General features: G+C 47.7%; 2 protein-coding genes across 2 annotated transcripts in view; both read left to right on the top strand.

Annotated features, from left to right (window-relative positions):
- TBC1D24 (TBC1 domain family member 24) overlaps nucleotides 1–16,306 on the top strand; it is a 525,632-nt gene that overhangs the window by 133,239 nt on the left and 376,087 nt on the right. The gene's annotated exons all lie outside the window — the stretch shown is intronic.
- Nucleotides 1–16,306, top strand: part of LOC144950518 (uncharacterized) — a 63,753-nt gene that overhangs the window by 21,741 nt on the left and 25,706 nt on the right. The window contains exons 6-9 of the mRNA XM_078880656.1: nucleotides 757–890; nucleotides 9,095–9,203; nucleotides 9,707–9,815; nucleotides 10,555–10,662. Of these exons, the coding sequence (XP_078736782.1) occupies nucleotides 757–890; nucleotides 9,095–9,203; nucleotides 9,707–9,815; nucleotides 10,555–10,662 (460 nt within the window). The remainder of the gene's footprint in view (nucleotides 1–756; nucleotides 891–9,094; nucleotides 9,204–9,706; nucleotides 9,816–10,554; nucleotides 10,663–16,306) is intronic.

Below are 16,306 nucleotides of genomic sequence, written 5' to 3'. Positions count from 1 at the left end.
GTGCGTTTTGGTTTCTGTGTGTTGTATGTATACGTGTGTATGCGTGTGTGTATGTATACGTGTGTGTGTATGTATACGTGTGTGTGTATGTATATGTGTGTATGCGTGTGTGTATGTATACGTGTGTGTATGTGTACGTGTGTATGCGTGTGTGTATGTATACGTGTGTGTGTGTGTATACGTGTGTGTGTATGTATACGTGTGTATGCGTGTGTGTATGTATACGTGTGTGTGTATGTATACGTGTGTGTGTATGTATACGTGTGTGTATGTATACGTGTGTATGCGTGTGTGTATGTATACGTGTGTGCGTGTGTGTGTATACATGTGTATGTATACGTGTGTGTGTATACGTGTGTGTGTATGTATACGTGTGTATGCGTGTGTGTATGTATACGTGTGTGTATGTATACGTGTGTGTATACGTGTGTGTGTGTATGTATACGTGTGTGTATGTATACGTGTGTGTGTATACGTGTGTGTGTGTATGTATACGTGTGTGTATACGTGTGTATACGTATGTGCGTGTGTGTCTGTGCGTGTGTGTATGTATACGTGTGTATGTATACGTGTGTATGTATACGTGTATAAGTGTGTGTGTTAGTGTTGTAGGGAGCGGTAGCGTAGCGTTCAGCGCGCCGCGCTACCAACCAGGCGGCCCGGGGTTCGATTCCCGCTCACGGCCACCGACAACCTCGTGCTGGACATTCCTCGCGGTCGCCTGAACTCTGAACTCTCGTCTCTCCCTGCCTGCAGGTCGTCCGCCTCCTCCTGGGGAGCCACGTGTCCCCCAGGCTGCTGGAAGGAGCTCCCAGCGAGCAGGGAGACGCCACCGTCTGCAACTCTCCCATCCACCTCGCCGCCAAGAACGGACACGCGGACATCGCGCGGTGAGCCTACCCACACGCACGGCCTGGGTCTCGGGGTGTCTCTCCATCTCTCTCTCATCATCATCACGGTGGCTAGGAGATGTTAACTACCTCGGCTGGTACACAAGAGGTCGTGGGTTCGATCCCGACCCTGATGCCTGCTGCTGTATATTTGGAGTTTGCTTCTCTCTCTCTCTCCGTGGTCACGTGGATTTTTCTCCGGGTCCTCCGGTTTTTCCCTCTACATTTAGAATCAACGTCAGACGTTTAGAGTATTTTCGCCGCGATAAATTTCCACGCGATGAGCCACTTAATTGAGCTGTCATTTGTGGTCCAGGTCGCTTCTGAAAAAGAGCTACATAGCTCAGTGGACCTTTCCTGGTAGCAGCAGGAACTCGACATTAGCAGCGAGCTCCTGGTCACATTGCCATCGTGCGCACGAGCAGAACAAGAATGTGGCGTTCACGAGGGGGGCAGGCAACACGTGTCCAAGTGTCCTCCTGCTGTGCGCTGGCCACCAGGAGGGCGCTTGGGCCCTCTTCATGGCCGGCTTTGGGATGCTCAGCTCGCAGGATGCTGATCTTGGAAGACGTGGATTTGAATTGTGATGTTTGTCCTGCAGAATGCTGATCTTGGAACATGTGGATTTGAATTGTGATGTTTGTCCTGCAGAATGCTGATCTTGGAACATGTGGATTTGAATTGTGATGTTTGTCCTGCAGAATGCTGATCTTGGAACATGTGGATTTGAATTGTGATGTTTGTCCTGCAGAATGCTGATCTTGGAACATGTGGATTTGAATTGTGATGTTTGTGCTGCAGAATGCTGATCTTGGAACATGCGGATTTGAATTGTGATGTTTGTCCTGCAGAATGCTGATCTTGGAAGACGTGGATTTGAATTGTGATGTTTGTCCTGCAGAATGCTGATCTTGGAACATGTGGATTTGAATTGTGATGTTTGTCCTGCAGAATGCTGATCTTGGAACATGTGGATTTGAATTGTGATGTTTGTGCTGCAGAATGCTGATCTTGGAAGGCGTGGATTTGAATTGTGATGATTGTCCCGCAGAATGCTGATCTTGGAAGACGTGGATTTGAATTGTGATGATTGTGCTACAGAATACTGATCTTGGAAGACGTGGATTTGAATTGTGATGATTGTCCTGCAGAATACTGATCTTGGAAGACGTGGATTTGAATTGTGATGATTGTGCCACAGAATACTGATCTTGGAAGGCGTGGATTTGAATTGTGATGATTGTGCCACAGAATACTGATCTTGGAAGGCGTGGATTTGAATTGTGATGATTGTCCCGCAGAATGCTGATCTTGGAAGACGTGGATTTGAATTGTGATGATTGTGCCACAGAATACTGATCTTGGAAGGCGTGGATTTGAATTGTGATGATTGTCCCGCAGAATGCTGATCTTGGAAGACGTGGATTTGAATTGTGATGATTGTCCCACAGAATACTGATCTTGGAAGGCGTGGATTTGAATTGTGATGATTGTGCCACAGAATGCTGATCTTGGAAGACGTGGATTTGAATTGTGATGATTGTCCCACAGAATACTGATCTTGGAAGACGTGGATTTGAATTGTGATGTTTGTCCTGCAGGATACTGATCTTGCAAGACGTGGATTTGAATTGTGATGATTGTGTTGCAGAATGCTGATCTTGGAAGACATGGATTTGAATTGTGATGATTGTGCTACAGAATGCTGATCTTGGAAGACGTGGATTTGAATTGTGATGTTTGTCCTGCAGAATGCTGATCTTGGAAAACGTGGATTTGAATTGTGATGATTGTGCTACAGAATGCTGATCTTTGAAGACATGGATTTGAATTGTGATGTTTGTCCTGCAGAATGCTGATCTTGGAAGATGTGGATTTGAATTGTGATGTTTGTCCTGCAGAATGCTGATCTTGGAAGACGTGGATTTGAATTGTGATGTTTGTCCTGCAGAATGCTGATCTTGGAAGACGTGGATTTGAATTGTGATGATTGTGTTGCAGAATGCTGATCTTGGAAGACGTGGATTTGAATTGTGATGATTGTGTTGCAGAATGCTGATCTTGGAAGACGTGGATTTGAATTGTGATGATTGTGCTACAGAATGCTGATCTTGGAAGACGTGGGTTTGAATTGTGATGATTGTGTTGCAGAATGCTGATCTTGGAAGACGTGGATTTGAATTGTGATAATTGTGCTACAGAATGCTGATCTTGGAAGACGTGGGTTTGAATTGTGATGATTGTCCCGCAGAATGCTGATCTTGGAAGACGTGGATTTGAATTGTGATGTTTGTCCTGCAGAATGCTGATCTTGGAAGATGTGGATTTGAATTGTGATGTTTGTCCTGCAGAATGCTGATCTTGGAAGACGTGGATTTGAATTGTGATGTTTGTCCTGCAGAATGCTGATCTTGGAAGACGTGGATTTGAATTGTGATGATTGTGTTGCAGAATGCTGATCTTGGAAGACGTGGATTTGAATTGTGATGATTGTGTTGCAGAATGCTGATCTTGGAAGACGTGGATTTGAATTGTGATGATTGTGCTACAGAATGCTGATCTTGGAAGACGTGGGTTTGAATTGTGATGATTGTGTTGCAGAATGCTGATCTTGGAAGACGTGGATTTGAATTGTGATGATTGTGCTACAGAATGCTGATCTTGGAAGACGTGGGTTTGAATTGTGATGATTGTCCCGCAGAATGCTGATCTTGGAAGACGTGGATTTGAATTGTGATGTTTGTCCTGCAGAATGCTGATCTTGGAAGATGTGGATTTGAATTGTGATGATTGTGTTGCAGAATGCTGATCTTGGAAGATGTGGATTTGAATTGTGATGATTGTGCTACAGAATGCTGATCTTGGAAGACGTGGGTTTGAATTGTGATGATTATGTTGCAGAATGCTGATCTTGGAAGACGTGGAATTTGAATTGTGATGATTGTGTTGCAGAATGCTGATCTTGGAAGACGTGGATTTGAATTGTAATGATTGTGCTACAGAATGCTGATCTTGGAAGACGTGGGTTTGAATTGTGATGATTGTGCTACAGAATGCTGATCTTAGAAGACGTGGATTTGAATTGTGATGATTGTGCTACAGAATGCTGATCTTGGAAGACGTGGATTTGAATTGTGATGTTTGTCCTGCAGAATGCTGATCTTGGAAGACGTGGATTTGAATTGTGATGATTGTGTTGCAGAATGCTGATCTTGGAAGACGTGGGTTTGAATTGTGATGATTGTGCTACAGAATGCTGATCTTGGAAGACGTGGTTTTGAATTGTGATGATTGTGCTACAGAATGCTGATCTTAGAAGACGTGGATTTGAATTGTGATGATTGTGCTACAGAATGCTGATCTTGGAAGACGTGGATTTGAATTGTGATGATTGTGTTGCAGAATGCTGATCTTGGAAGACGTGGATTTGAATTGTGATGATTGTGCTACAGAATGCTGATCTTGGAAGACGTGGGTTTGAATTGTGATGATTGTGCTAGAGAATGCTGATCTTAGAAGACGTGGATTTGAATTGTGATGATTGTGCTACAGAATTCTGATCTTGGAAGACGTGGATTTGAATTGTGATGATTGTCCTGCAGAGTGCTGATCTTGGAAGGCGTGGATTTGAATTGTGATGATTGTGTTGCAGAATGCTGATCTTGGAAGACGTGGATTTGAATTGTGATGATTGTGCTACAGAATTCTGATCTTGGAAGACGTGGGTTTGAATTGTGATGATTATGTTGCAGAATGCTGATCTTGGAAGACGTGGAATTTGAATTGTGATGATTGTGTTGCAGAATGCTGATCTTGGAAGACGTGGATTTGAATTGTAATGATTGTGCTACAGAATGCTGATCTTGGAAGACGTGGGTTTGAATTGTGATGATTGTGCTACAGAATGCTGATCTTAGAAGACGTGGATTTGAATTGTGATGATTGTGCTACAGAATGCTGATCTTGGAAGACGTGGATTTGAATTGTGATGTTTGTCCTGCAGAATGCTGATCTTGGAAGACGTGGATTTGAATTGTGATGATTGTGTTGCAGAATGCTGATCTTGGAAGACGTGGGTTTGAATTGTGATGATTGTGCTACAGAATGCTGATCTTGGAAGACGTGGTTTTGAATTGTGATGATTGTGCTACAGAATGCTGATCTTAGAAGACGTGGATTTGAATTGTGATGATTGTGCTACAGAATGCTGATCTTGGAAGACGTGGATTTGAATTGTGATGATTGTGTTGCAGAATGCTGATCTTGGAAGACGTGGATTTGAATTGTGATGATTGTGCTACAGAATGCTGATCTTGGAAGACGTGGGTTTGAATTGTGATGATTGTGCTAGAGAATGCTGATCTTAGAAGACGTGGATTTGAATTGTGATGATTGTGCTACAGAATTCTGATCTTGGAAGACGTGGATTTGAATTGTGATGATTGTCCTGCAGATTGCTGATCTTGGAAGGCGTGGATTTGAATTGTGATGATTGTGCTACAGAATGCTGATCTTGGAAGGCGTGGATTTGAATTGTGATGATTGTGCTACAGAATGCTGATCTTGGAAGGCGTGGATTTGAATTGTGATGATTGTGCTACATAATGCTGATCTTGGAAGACGTGGATTTGAATTGTGATGATTGTGTTGCAGAATGCTGATCTTGGAAGACGTGGATTTGAATTGTGATGATTGTGCTACAGAATGCTGATCTTGGAAGACGTGGGTTTGAATTGTGATGATTGTGCTAGAGAATGCTGATCTTAGAAGACGTGGATTTGAATTGTGATGATTGTGCTACAGAATTCTGATCTTGGAAGACGTGGATTTGAATTGTGATGATTGCCCTGCAGGATACTGATCTTGGAATACGTGGATTTGAATTGTGATGATTGTCCTGCAGGATACTGATCTTGGAATACGTGGATTTGAATTGTGATGATTGCCCTGCAGGATACTGATCTTGGAATACGTGGATTTGAATTGTGATGATTGCCCTGCAGGATACTGATCTTGGAATACGTGGATTTGAATTGTGATGATTGTGCTGCAGAATGCTGATCTTGGAAGACGTGGATTTGAATTGTGATGATTGTGCTGCAGGATGCTGATCTTGGAATACGTGGATTTGAATTGTGATGATTGTGCTGCAGGATGCTGATCTTGGAATACGTGGATTTGAATTGTGATGATTGTGCTGCAGGATACTGATCTTGGAATACGTGGATTTGAATTGTGATGATTGTGCTACATAATGCTGATCTTGGAAGACGTGGGTTTGAATTGTGATGATTGTGCTGCAGAATGCTGATCTTGGAAGACGTGGAATTTGAATTGTGATGATTGTGCTACAGAATGCTGATCTTGGAATACGTGGATTTGAATTGTGATGATTGTGCTACAGAATGCTGATCTTGGAAGGCGTGGATTTGAATTGTGATGATTGTGCTACAGAATGCTGATCTTGGAAGACGTGGATTTGAATTGTGATGATTGTGCTGCAGAATGCAGATCTTGGAAGACGTGGATTTGAATTGTGATGATTGTGCTACAGAATGCTGATCTTGGAAGGCGTGGATTTGAATTGTGATGATTGTGCTACAGAATGCTGATCTTGGAAGGCGTGGATTTGAATTGTGATGATTGTGCTACAGAATGCTGATCTTGGAAGGCGTGGATTTGAATTGTGATGATTGTGCTACAGAATGCTGATCTTGGAAGGCGTGGATTTGAATTGTGATGATTGTGCTACAGAATGCTGATCTTGGAAGGCGTGGATTTGAATTGTGATGATTGTGTTGCAGAATGCTGATCTTGGAAGACGTGGATTTGAATTGTGATGATTGTGCTACAGAATGCTGATCTTGGAATACGTGGATTTGAATTGTGATGATTTTGCTACAGAATGCTGATCTTGGAAGGCGTGGATTTGAATTGTGATGATTGTGCTACAGAATGCTGATCTTGGAAGACGTGGATTTGAATTGTGATGATTGTGCTGCAGAATGCTGATCTTGGAAGACGTGGATTTGAATTGTGATGATTGTGCTACAGAATGCTGATCTTGGAAGACGTGGATTTGAATTGTGATGATTGTGCTGCAGAATGCAGATCTTGGAAGACGTGGATTTGAATTGTGATGATTGTGCTACAGGATACTGATCTTGGAAGACGTGGGTTTGAATTGTGATGATTGTGCTACAGAATGCTGATCTTGGAAGGCGTGGATTTGAATTGTGATGATTGTGCTACAGAATGCTGATCTTGGAAGGCGTGGATTTGAATTGTGATGATTGTGCTACAGGATACTGATCTTGGAAGACGTGGGTTTGAATTGTGATGATTGTGCTAGAGAATGCTGATCTTAGAAGACGTGGATTTGAATTGTGATGATTGTGCTACAGAATGCTGATCTTGGAAGACGTGGATTTGAATTGTGATGATTGTGCTACAGAATGCTGATCTTGGAAGGCGTGGATTTGAATTGTGATGATTGTGCTACATAATGCTGATCTTGGAAGACGTGGATTTGAATTGTGATGATTGTGCTGCAGAATGCTGATCTTGGAAGACGTGGATTTGAATTGTGATGATTGTGTTGCAGAATGCTGATCTTGGAAGACGTGGATTTGAATTGTGATGATTGTGCTACAGAATGCTGATCTTGGAAGACGTGGGTTTGAATTGTGATGATTGTGCTAGAGAATGCTGATCTTAGAAGACGTGGATTTGAATTGTGATGATTGTGCTACAGAATTCTGATCTTGGAAGACGTGGATTTGAATTGTGATGATTGCCCTGCAGGATACTGATCTTGGAATACGTGGATTTGAATTGTGATGATTGTCCTGCAGGATACTGATCTTGGAATACGTGGATTTGAATTGTGATGATTGCCCTGCAGGATACTGATCTTGGAATACGTGGATTTGAATTGTGATGATTGCCCTGCAGGATACTGATCTTGGAATACGTGGATTTGAATTGTGATGATTGTGCTGCAGAATGCTGATCTTGGAAGACGTGGATTTGAATTGTGATGATTGTGCTACAGAATGCTGATCTTGGAATACGTGGATTTGAATTGTGATGATTGTGCTACAGAATGCTGATCTTGGAAGGCGTGGATTTGAATTGTGATGATTGTGCTACAGGATACTGATCTTGGAAGACGTGGATTTGAATTGTGATGATTGTGCTACAGAATGCTGATCTTGGAAGGCGTGGATTTGAATTGTGATGATTGTGCTACAGAATGCTGATCTTGGAAGGCGTGGATTTGAATTGTGATGATTGTGCTACAGAATGCTGATCTTGGAAGGCGTGGATTTGAATTGTGATGATTGTGCTACAGAATGCTGATCTTGGAAGGCGTGGATTTGAATTGTGATGTTTGTGCTACAGAATGCTGATCTTGGAAGACGTGGATTTGAATTGTGATGTTTGTCCTGCAGAATGTTGATCTTGGAAGACGTGGATTTGAATTGTGATGTTTGTCCTGCAGAATGCTGATCTTGAAAGACGTGGATTTGAATTGTGATGATTGTCCTACAGGATACGGATCTTGGAAGGCGTGGATTTGAATTGTGAAGTTTGTCCTACAGAATGCTGATCTTGGAAGACGTGGATTTGAATTGTGATGATTTTCCTGCAGAATGCTGATCTTGGAAGACGTGGATTTGAATTGTGATGTTTGTACTGCAGAATGCTGATCTTGGAAGACGTGGATTTGAATTGTGATGTTTGTCCTACAGAATGCTGATCTTGGAAGACGTGGATTTGAATTGTGATGATTGTCCTACAGAATGCTGATCTTGGAAGACGTGGATTTGAATTGTGATGATTTTCCTGCAGAATGCTGATCTTGGAAGACGTGGATTTGAATTGTGATGTTTGTACTGCAGAATGCTGATCTTGGAAGACGTGTATTTGAATTGTGATGTTTGTCTTACAGAATGCTGATCTTGGAAGACGTGGATTTGAATTGTGATGATTGTCCAACAGAATGCTGATCTTGGAAGACGTGGATTTGAATTGTGATGATTGTCCAACAGAATGCTGATCTTGGAAGACGTGGATTTGAATTGTGATGTTTGTGCTGCAGAATGCTGATCTTGGAAGGAGTGGATTTGAATTGTGATGTTTGTCCTGCATAATGCTGATCTTGGAAGGAGTGGATTTGAATTGTGATGTTTGTGCTGCAGAATGCTGATCTTGGAAGGAGTGGATTTGAATTCACAAACCAACATCGGCACGCCGCTGCACGAGGCCGCGCTTCACGGCAAACTGGACATCGTGAAACTGCTGCTGCAGGTGCAAATAAAATAACAATGGCTTCTAAACCATACTACGTGGATTTCTATGTGTCTCTATGTGAGTCTATGGGTTTCTACGTGAGTCTACGTGTCTCTACGTGAATTTACGGGTCTCTACATGAGTCTATGAGTCTCTACGTGAGTCTATGGGTCTCTACATGCGTCTATGGGTCTCTTCGTGAGTCTATGGGTCTCTACGTGAGTCTACGGGTCTCTACGTGAATTTACGGGTCTCTACATGAGTCTATGGGTCTCTACGTGAGTCTATGGGTCTCTACATGCGTCTATGGGTCTCTACATGAGTCTATGGGTCTCTACGTGAGTCTACGGGTCTCAATGTGAGTCTATGGGTCTCTGTGTGAGTCTCCGTCTCTCTCTGCGTGAGTCTCTGGTGCTCTATCCACAACACCCGCTCACGTGGCCGCGTCTTCGTCATTGTTGCCGCTACCGCTGTTGCTGCCGCTGCTGCTGCTGCCGCTGCTGCTGCCGCTGCTGCTGCAGAGTGGCGCCGAGGCCGCCGCTGAGAACAAGTTCAAGCAGACGGCGCTGGACCTGGTGATGCAGTTCACGGGGCGACAGGCGAGCAAAGAGATCAAGCACGCACTGCGAGGTGCCGGAGCACACGCGAGTGTGTGTGTGTGTCTGTGTCGCTGTATGTCTGTGTGTCACTGTGTGTCTCTGTGTGTCTCTGTGCATCTCTTTACATCTGTGTATCTTTGTGTGTCTCTGTGCATCTCTATGCATCTGTGTGTCCCTGTGTGTGTGTGTCTCTGTGCGTCTGTGTGTCTATGTGTGTGTGTCTCTATGCTTCTGTGTATCACTGTGTGTCTCTGTGTGTCTCCATGCATCTATGTATCTCTGTGTGTCTTTATGCGTCTTTGTCTCTGTGTGTCTCCATGCATCTGTGTATCGCTGTGAGTCTCTGTGCGTCTTTATGCATCTGTGTATCTCTGTGTGTCTCTGTGTGTCTCTATGTGTCTGTGTATCTGTGTGTCTCTGTGTGTCTCCATGCATATATGTATCTCTAGGGGTCTCTGTGTCTTCACAATCGGGTCCGTGGTGTCGTTTGTATTTAATGTATCTCTCTGAGTCTATGTATCTCTGTGTGTCTCTGTGTGTCTCTCTGAGTCTATGTATCTCTGCGGGTCTCCATGGCTTCACTATCGCGGTGTGTCTTGCGTGGCGACAATCGCACTTCCCGTGGCTCGTGTCCTTCCCATTTGCGGAGGAGGGTGTGCGCATCGGCCCGCTGATGTTCCACCAGTGTCTTAAGGCTATTGTCCCAAGCCTAACCCCTGTGCTGCTGCTGCTGCTGTGGTGGTGGTCTTGCCGTGTGCGTGGTCTTGCAGAGGCAATGCACACAGTGCAGGCGTGCGCCGTCACGGACTACTGCAACGCGTACGACTCGACGTGCCTGCGGATAGCCGCCGGAGACATCATCACCGTGAGTCTGAACTGTAAACCGTTCAGCACGCGGTCGGCTTTCGCCACCAATATCATCCGTAATTAATAGAGGTTTTTTTTGGGTTAGATCGCGTAAATATACATGTGTTGTTAAACCCGCCACCACCCGACAGCCAATGAGTAAGTTTTGTCACGTAAACAGAACATGCCAATCCGTTACTAGTGTAATGATAGTGGAGTCAACCTGCTGTTTGAGTGGATTAGTGGCCAGGGGAGGTAATCACAGGGGTGTCAGCCTACAGTGCGAATGGACTAGTGGCCACGGAAGGTAAGGACAGGGGAGTCAGCCTGCAGTGCGAGTGGACTCGTGGCCACGGGAGGTAATGACAGGGGAGTCAGCCTACAGTGCGAATGGACTAGTGGCCACGGGAGGTAAGGACAGGGGTGTCAGCCTACAGTGCGAATGGACTAGTGGCCACGGAAGGTAAGGACAGGGGTGTCAGCCTACAGTGCGAATGGACTAGTGGCCACGGGAGGTAATGACAGGGGAGTCAGCCTACAGTGCGAATGGACTAGTGGCCACGGGAGGTAAGGACAGGGGAGTCAGCCTACAGTGCGAATGGACTAGTGGCCACGGGAGGTAATGACAGGGGAGTCAGCCTGCAGTGCGAGTGGACTAGTGGCCACGGAAGGTAAGGACAGGGGAGTCAGCCTACAGTGCGAATGGACTAGTGGCCACGGGAGGTAAGGACAGGGGAGTCAGCCTACAGTGCGAATGGACTAGTGGCCACGGGAGGTAATGACAGGGGAGTCAGCCTGCAGTGCGAGTGGACTAGTGGCCACGGGAGGTAAGGACAGGGGAGTCAGCCTACAGTGCGAATGGACTAGTGGCCACGGGAGGTAATGACAGGGGAGTCAGCCTGCAGTGCGAGTGGACTAGTGGCCACGGGAGGTAAGGACAGGGGAGTCAGCCTGCAGTGCGAATGGACTAGTGGTCACGGGAGGTGATGACAGGGGAGTCAGCCTGCAGTGCGAGTGGACTAGTGGCCACGGGAGGTAAGGACAGGGGAGTCAGCCTACAGTGCGAATGGACTAGTGGCCACGGGAGGTAATGACAGGGGAGTCAGCCTGCAGTGCGAGTGGACTAGTGGCCACGGGAGGTAAGGACAGGGGAGTCAGCCTGCAGTGCGAATGGACTAGTGGTCACGGGAGGTGATGACAGGGGAGTCAGCCTGCAGTGCGAGTGGACTAGTGGCCACGGGAGGTAAGGACAGGGGAGTCAGCCTACAGTGCGAATGGACTAGTGGCCACGGGAGGTAATGACAGGGGAGTCAGCCTGCAGTGCGAGTGGACTAGTGGCCACGGGAGGTAAGGACAGGGGAGTCAGCCTGCAGTGCGAATGGACTAGTGGTCACAGGAGGTGATGACAGGGGAGTCAGCCTGCAGTGCGAGTGGACTAGTGGCCACGGGGGGTAATGACAGAGGTCTCAGCTTGCAGTGCGAATGGACTAGTGGCCACAGGAGGCAATGACAGTGGAGTCAGCCTGCAGTACGAATGGACTGGTGGCCACGGGAGGTAATGACAGGGGAGTCAGCCTGCAGTGCGAATGGACTGGTGGCCACGGGCGGTAATGACAGGGGAGTCAGCCTGCAGTGCGAATGGACTGGTGGCCACGGGAGGTAATGACAGGGGAGTCAGCTTGCAGTGCTAGTGGACTGGTGGCCACGGGAGGTAATGACAGGGGAGTCAGCCTGCAGTGCGAGTGGACTAGTGGCCACGGGAGGTAATGACAGGGGAGTCAGCCTGCAGTGCGAATGGACTGGTGGCCACGGGAGGTAATGACAGGGGAGTCAGCCTGCAGTGCGAGTGGACTAGTGGCCACGGGAGGTAATGACAGGGGAGTCAGCCTGCAGTGCGAGTGGACTAGTGGCCACGGGAGGTAATGACAGGGGAGTCAGCCTGCAGTGCGAATGGACTGGTGGCCACGGGAGGTAATGACAGGGGAGTCAGCCTGCAGTGTGAGTTGACTAGTGGCCACGGGGGGTAATGACAGAGGTCTCAGCTTGCAGTACGAATGGACTAGTGGCCACGGGAGGTAATGACAGGGGAGCCAGCCTGCAGTGCGAGTGGACTGGTGGCCACGGGAGGTAATGACAGGGGAGTCAGCCTGCAGTGCGAATGGACTAGTGGCCACGGGAGGTAATGACAGGGGAGTCAGCCTGCAGTGCGAGTGGACTGGTGGCTATGGGAATGATCGAGAATAGGAGCGTGGCCAGGTGACGGAAGAGGACGGTGGAGTCTGCTGGTGGAGCGAGCGATCTAGAACCAGCGAGAAGGTTTGGGAATGGGGGCGTGACCTCAGTCGGTATACAAGGGGGAGATGCGCGGGAGACTCGGGGCTGTCGCAGTGGGGTCTCCGCCTGTTCGAGTGAACGTGTCTCTACAATAAAACAAGTGTATCAAGTCGTCATTACACCAGTACAGCACACCGGTGTGTTGGAGAGCAAAGCCACAAGATTTACAATCCGAGCACGACGTTTCACCAGTAATTACAACCAGCTTCATCAGGCCACAGCCAGATTTTTGGAGAAATCCTCCTGTTTCATTCCTTAAATAGAGGGGTAGATGTTCATAATAAAGGTTTTTGGGTTAGATCGCGTTATTTATAAATGTGTCGTAACCCTCCACCACCCGACACGGCCAAACAGTAAAAAAAGTGTCACGTTGACAAAAGACTATCAAAGATGAAAGCAGCTCAGAAAGGTGGATTATCATCATCACCATCATCACCACGTGGAAATACATAGCAGGAGCCAGATCACTCTAAACGCGTGGTGATGTTCATTCTAAATGTGCTGTTGCTGCTGTAGGTGTTGTAGCGGCCTATGGCAGGGCTACGTGAGTGGTGACTGTTGTTGTTGTTGCTGTTGTTGTTGCTGCTGTTGTTGTTGTTGTTGCTGCTGTTGCTGTTGTTGTTGTTGCTGCTGCTGCTGCTGTAGGTGTTGGAGCGGCAAGAGAGCGGCCTATGGAAGGGCTACGTGAGGGACCGGCTGGGCGCCTCTCGTGTCGGCTATTTCCCATCGTCCGTTGTACAAGTCATCAGCTCGTCCGCGGGTGAGCAACGAGCGGCCTGCGGTGGTTGTTGTTGTTGTTGGGGGCAATTGTCAACTTGTCAACAACAGCCACATCGGACATGAGGATATCTCAGCGGCGTCATCATTGGTGCACTGCAGCTCCAAGACTCGGACCGCACGAGGCGTGCGGTGTGTGTGTGTCTGTGTGTGTGTGTCTGTGTGTGTCTGTGTGTGTGTCTGTGTGTGTCTGTCTGTGTGTGTCTGTGTGTGTGTGTCTGTGTGTGTCTGTCTGTGTGTCTGTGTGTGTATATCTGTCTGTGTGTGTGTATCTGTGTGTGTGTGTATCTGTGTGTGTGTGTATCTGTGTGTGTGTGTCTGTGTGTGTGTATCTGTGTGTGTGTCTGTGTCTGTGTGTGTGTTTGTGTGTGTGTCTGTGTGTGTGTGTCTCTGTGTGTGTGTGTGTCTGTGTGTGTGTCTGTGTGTGTGTGTCTGTGTGTGTGTCTGTGTGTGTGTGTGTCTGTGTGTGTGTCTGTATATGTTGGAAACATTTAGGTTGGCCTGCCTACGATCCATCCTGGGTTTAACCAGGCTGGATTGTGTGAGGAGCTCACAAATCCTTGAAAGATCTGGGCTAAGTCCCATCGGTGAGCTTCTCCGGTAGGCAAGGCTGCATTGGCTGGGTCATGTAGCCCGCATGCCCAGCCACCGCATGCCTAAACAGCTTTTGTTCGGCCGGATCGAGGGGGCTAAACGGGCGCGGCACGGGCTAGAGAAGAGATGGAGTGATGTGGTCCAGGAGGACTTGGAGCTGAGTGGACTTGCCGATGACTGGTACCAGCGGTGTCAAGATCGGCCTCAGTGGAGGAGGCTCGTGAAGGACGCTACTGGGCAGTTTGAGGCAGTCACCCTCCAACAACAACGGAGGGCAGAGGAGCGACGCTCACAATAACGAATGGAGCGCCGGGTGGCTAAAGCACAGCAAGTTGGTACTGTAGGGGGCAAAGGTGGTGCATCAGCCAGTCATCTCGGTCATCTCGGTCAGTCGACCCGTGGCACCTGCTGGGTCTGCCCCGTGACCTCCTGCCAGCGGGCGTTCGACACTTCACGTGGCCTCAAGGTGCACTTAGCCTGGCACAAGCGTCGTGGTGACGTCACCGCCACTTAGTGGCGAATGGCGGTTGTTGTATATGTATGTGTGTGTGTCTGTGTTTGTCTGTCTGTGTGTGTCTGTGTGTGTGTCTGTGTGTGTCTCTCTGTGTGTGTCTGTGTGTGTGTCTGTGTGTGTGTGTATCTGTCTGTGTGTGTGTGTGTATCTGTGTGTGTGTCTGTGTGTGTGTGTCTGTGTGTGTGTGTCTGTGTTTGTGTGTCTGTGTGTGTGTGTCTGTATGTGTGTAGTGAGGATCGGTAGTGTAGCGGTTAGCACGCTGGGCTATAAACCCGGCGACACGGGTTCGATTCCCGCTCACGGCCAACACCAGTGACGATTATCTGAACTGGTCCCGGGCCTCCATTAGGTCGACTCAGCCTCAAATGAGTACCTGGTGCGGTGTGTAAACATTGTGCCACTAGGGAGACAAAGGCGGTCGGGCGTGGTGCTGGCCACCCACCCCCTCGTATGCCGTTCCGGTCTTCATAGGTGCTCGCTAACAGCACTTGCCCCTGCAGTCTGTTAAGGCTATATGGCGGATCTTTGTCTTTATCTTTGTGTGTGTGTGTATGTGTGTGTCGCTTGCGAAACGTGGACCCCCCTAATGGAACATCTTCACCGGTTAGAAACATTGAGGCTGGCTTGCCCTACGATCCATCCTGGGTTTAACCAGGCTGGATTGTGTGAGGAGCTCACAAATCCTTGGAAGATTTGGGCAAAGTCCCATCGGTGAGCTCCTCCGGCAAGCAAGGCTGCGTTGGCTGGGTCATGTAGCCCGCATGCCCAGCCACCGCATGCCTAAACAGCTTTTGTTCGGCCGGATCGAGAGTGATGCGGTGTGTAAACATCGCTACTGGGGAGACAAAGGCGGCTGGGTGTGGTGCTGGCCACCCACCCCCTCGTGTGCCATTCCAGCCTTCATAGGTGCTCCATAACAGCACTTGCCCCAACCGTCTGTTAAGGCTACACGGGGGATCTTTATCTTTGTGCATGTATGTGTGTGTGTGCGCGTGTTTTCTCAGACCCAACGTCTTCCATTGCGCGGCCGGTCTCTCTTCCGTTTTCCAAAGACCGCGACAGCGGAGGGCTGTTCACACACGCGGGTGAGCGCCGGGTGCGTGCGCTTGTGCCCGAGGCCGACGGACGTACGCGCAGGCCCACGTTGAACTTGTTTAGCACATTAATTCTAGATTTGAAGCTTTCGTGACTGCAAGGATTCATATTATTGGGTGTTTTCGGTACAGTCACGTAGGTAACAAATTAAAATTAATAAAATAAAAATAAATAAAAAATCACGACGTTTCGGAGGCAACACAAGCTTCCGTTTTCAGGTGGAACAGTCACAGCACGATAGCTGTATCAAGTGAGAGAAATTCCAAGAAAACCGTATTTGTATATATGTAGTGGTGATACGCGCTGGGTGTATACGTCGTGTGCCAGCGCGTATGTACGGGTGTGTGTGTGGTGACGCGCGC

This window comes from Lampetra fluviatilis, chromosome 58 (assembly GCF_964198595.1).
Source record: "Lampetra fluviatilis chromosome 58, kcLamFluv1.1, whole genome shotgun sequence".
NCBI lineage: Eukaryota > Metazoa > Chordata > Hyperoartia > Petromyzontiformes > Petromyzontidae > Lampetra > Lampetra fluviatilis.
Note: the sequence above shows the minus strand (reverse complement) of the source record. Positions and strands in the feature narration are given on the sequence as shown.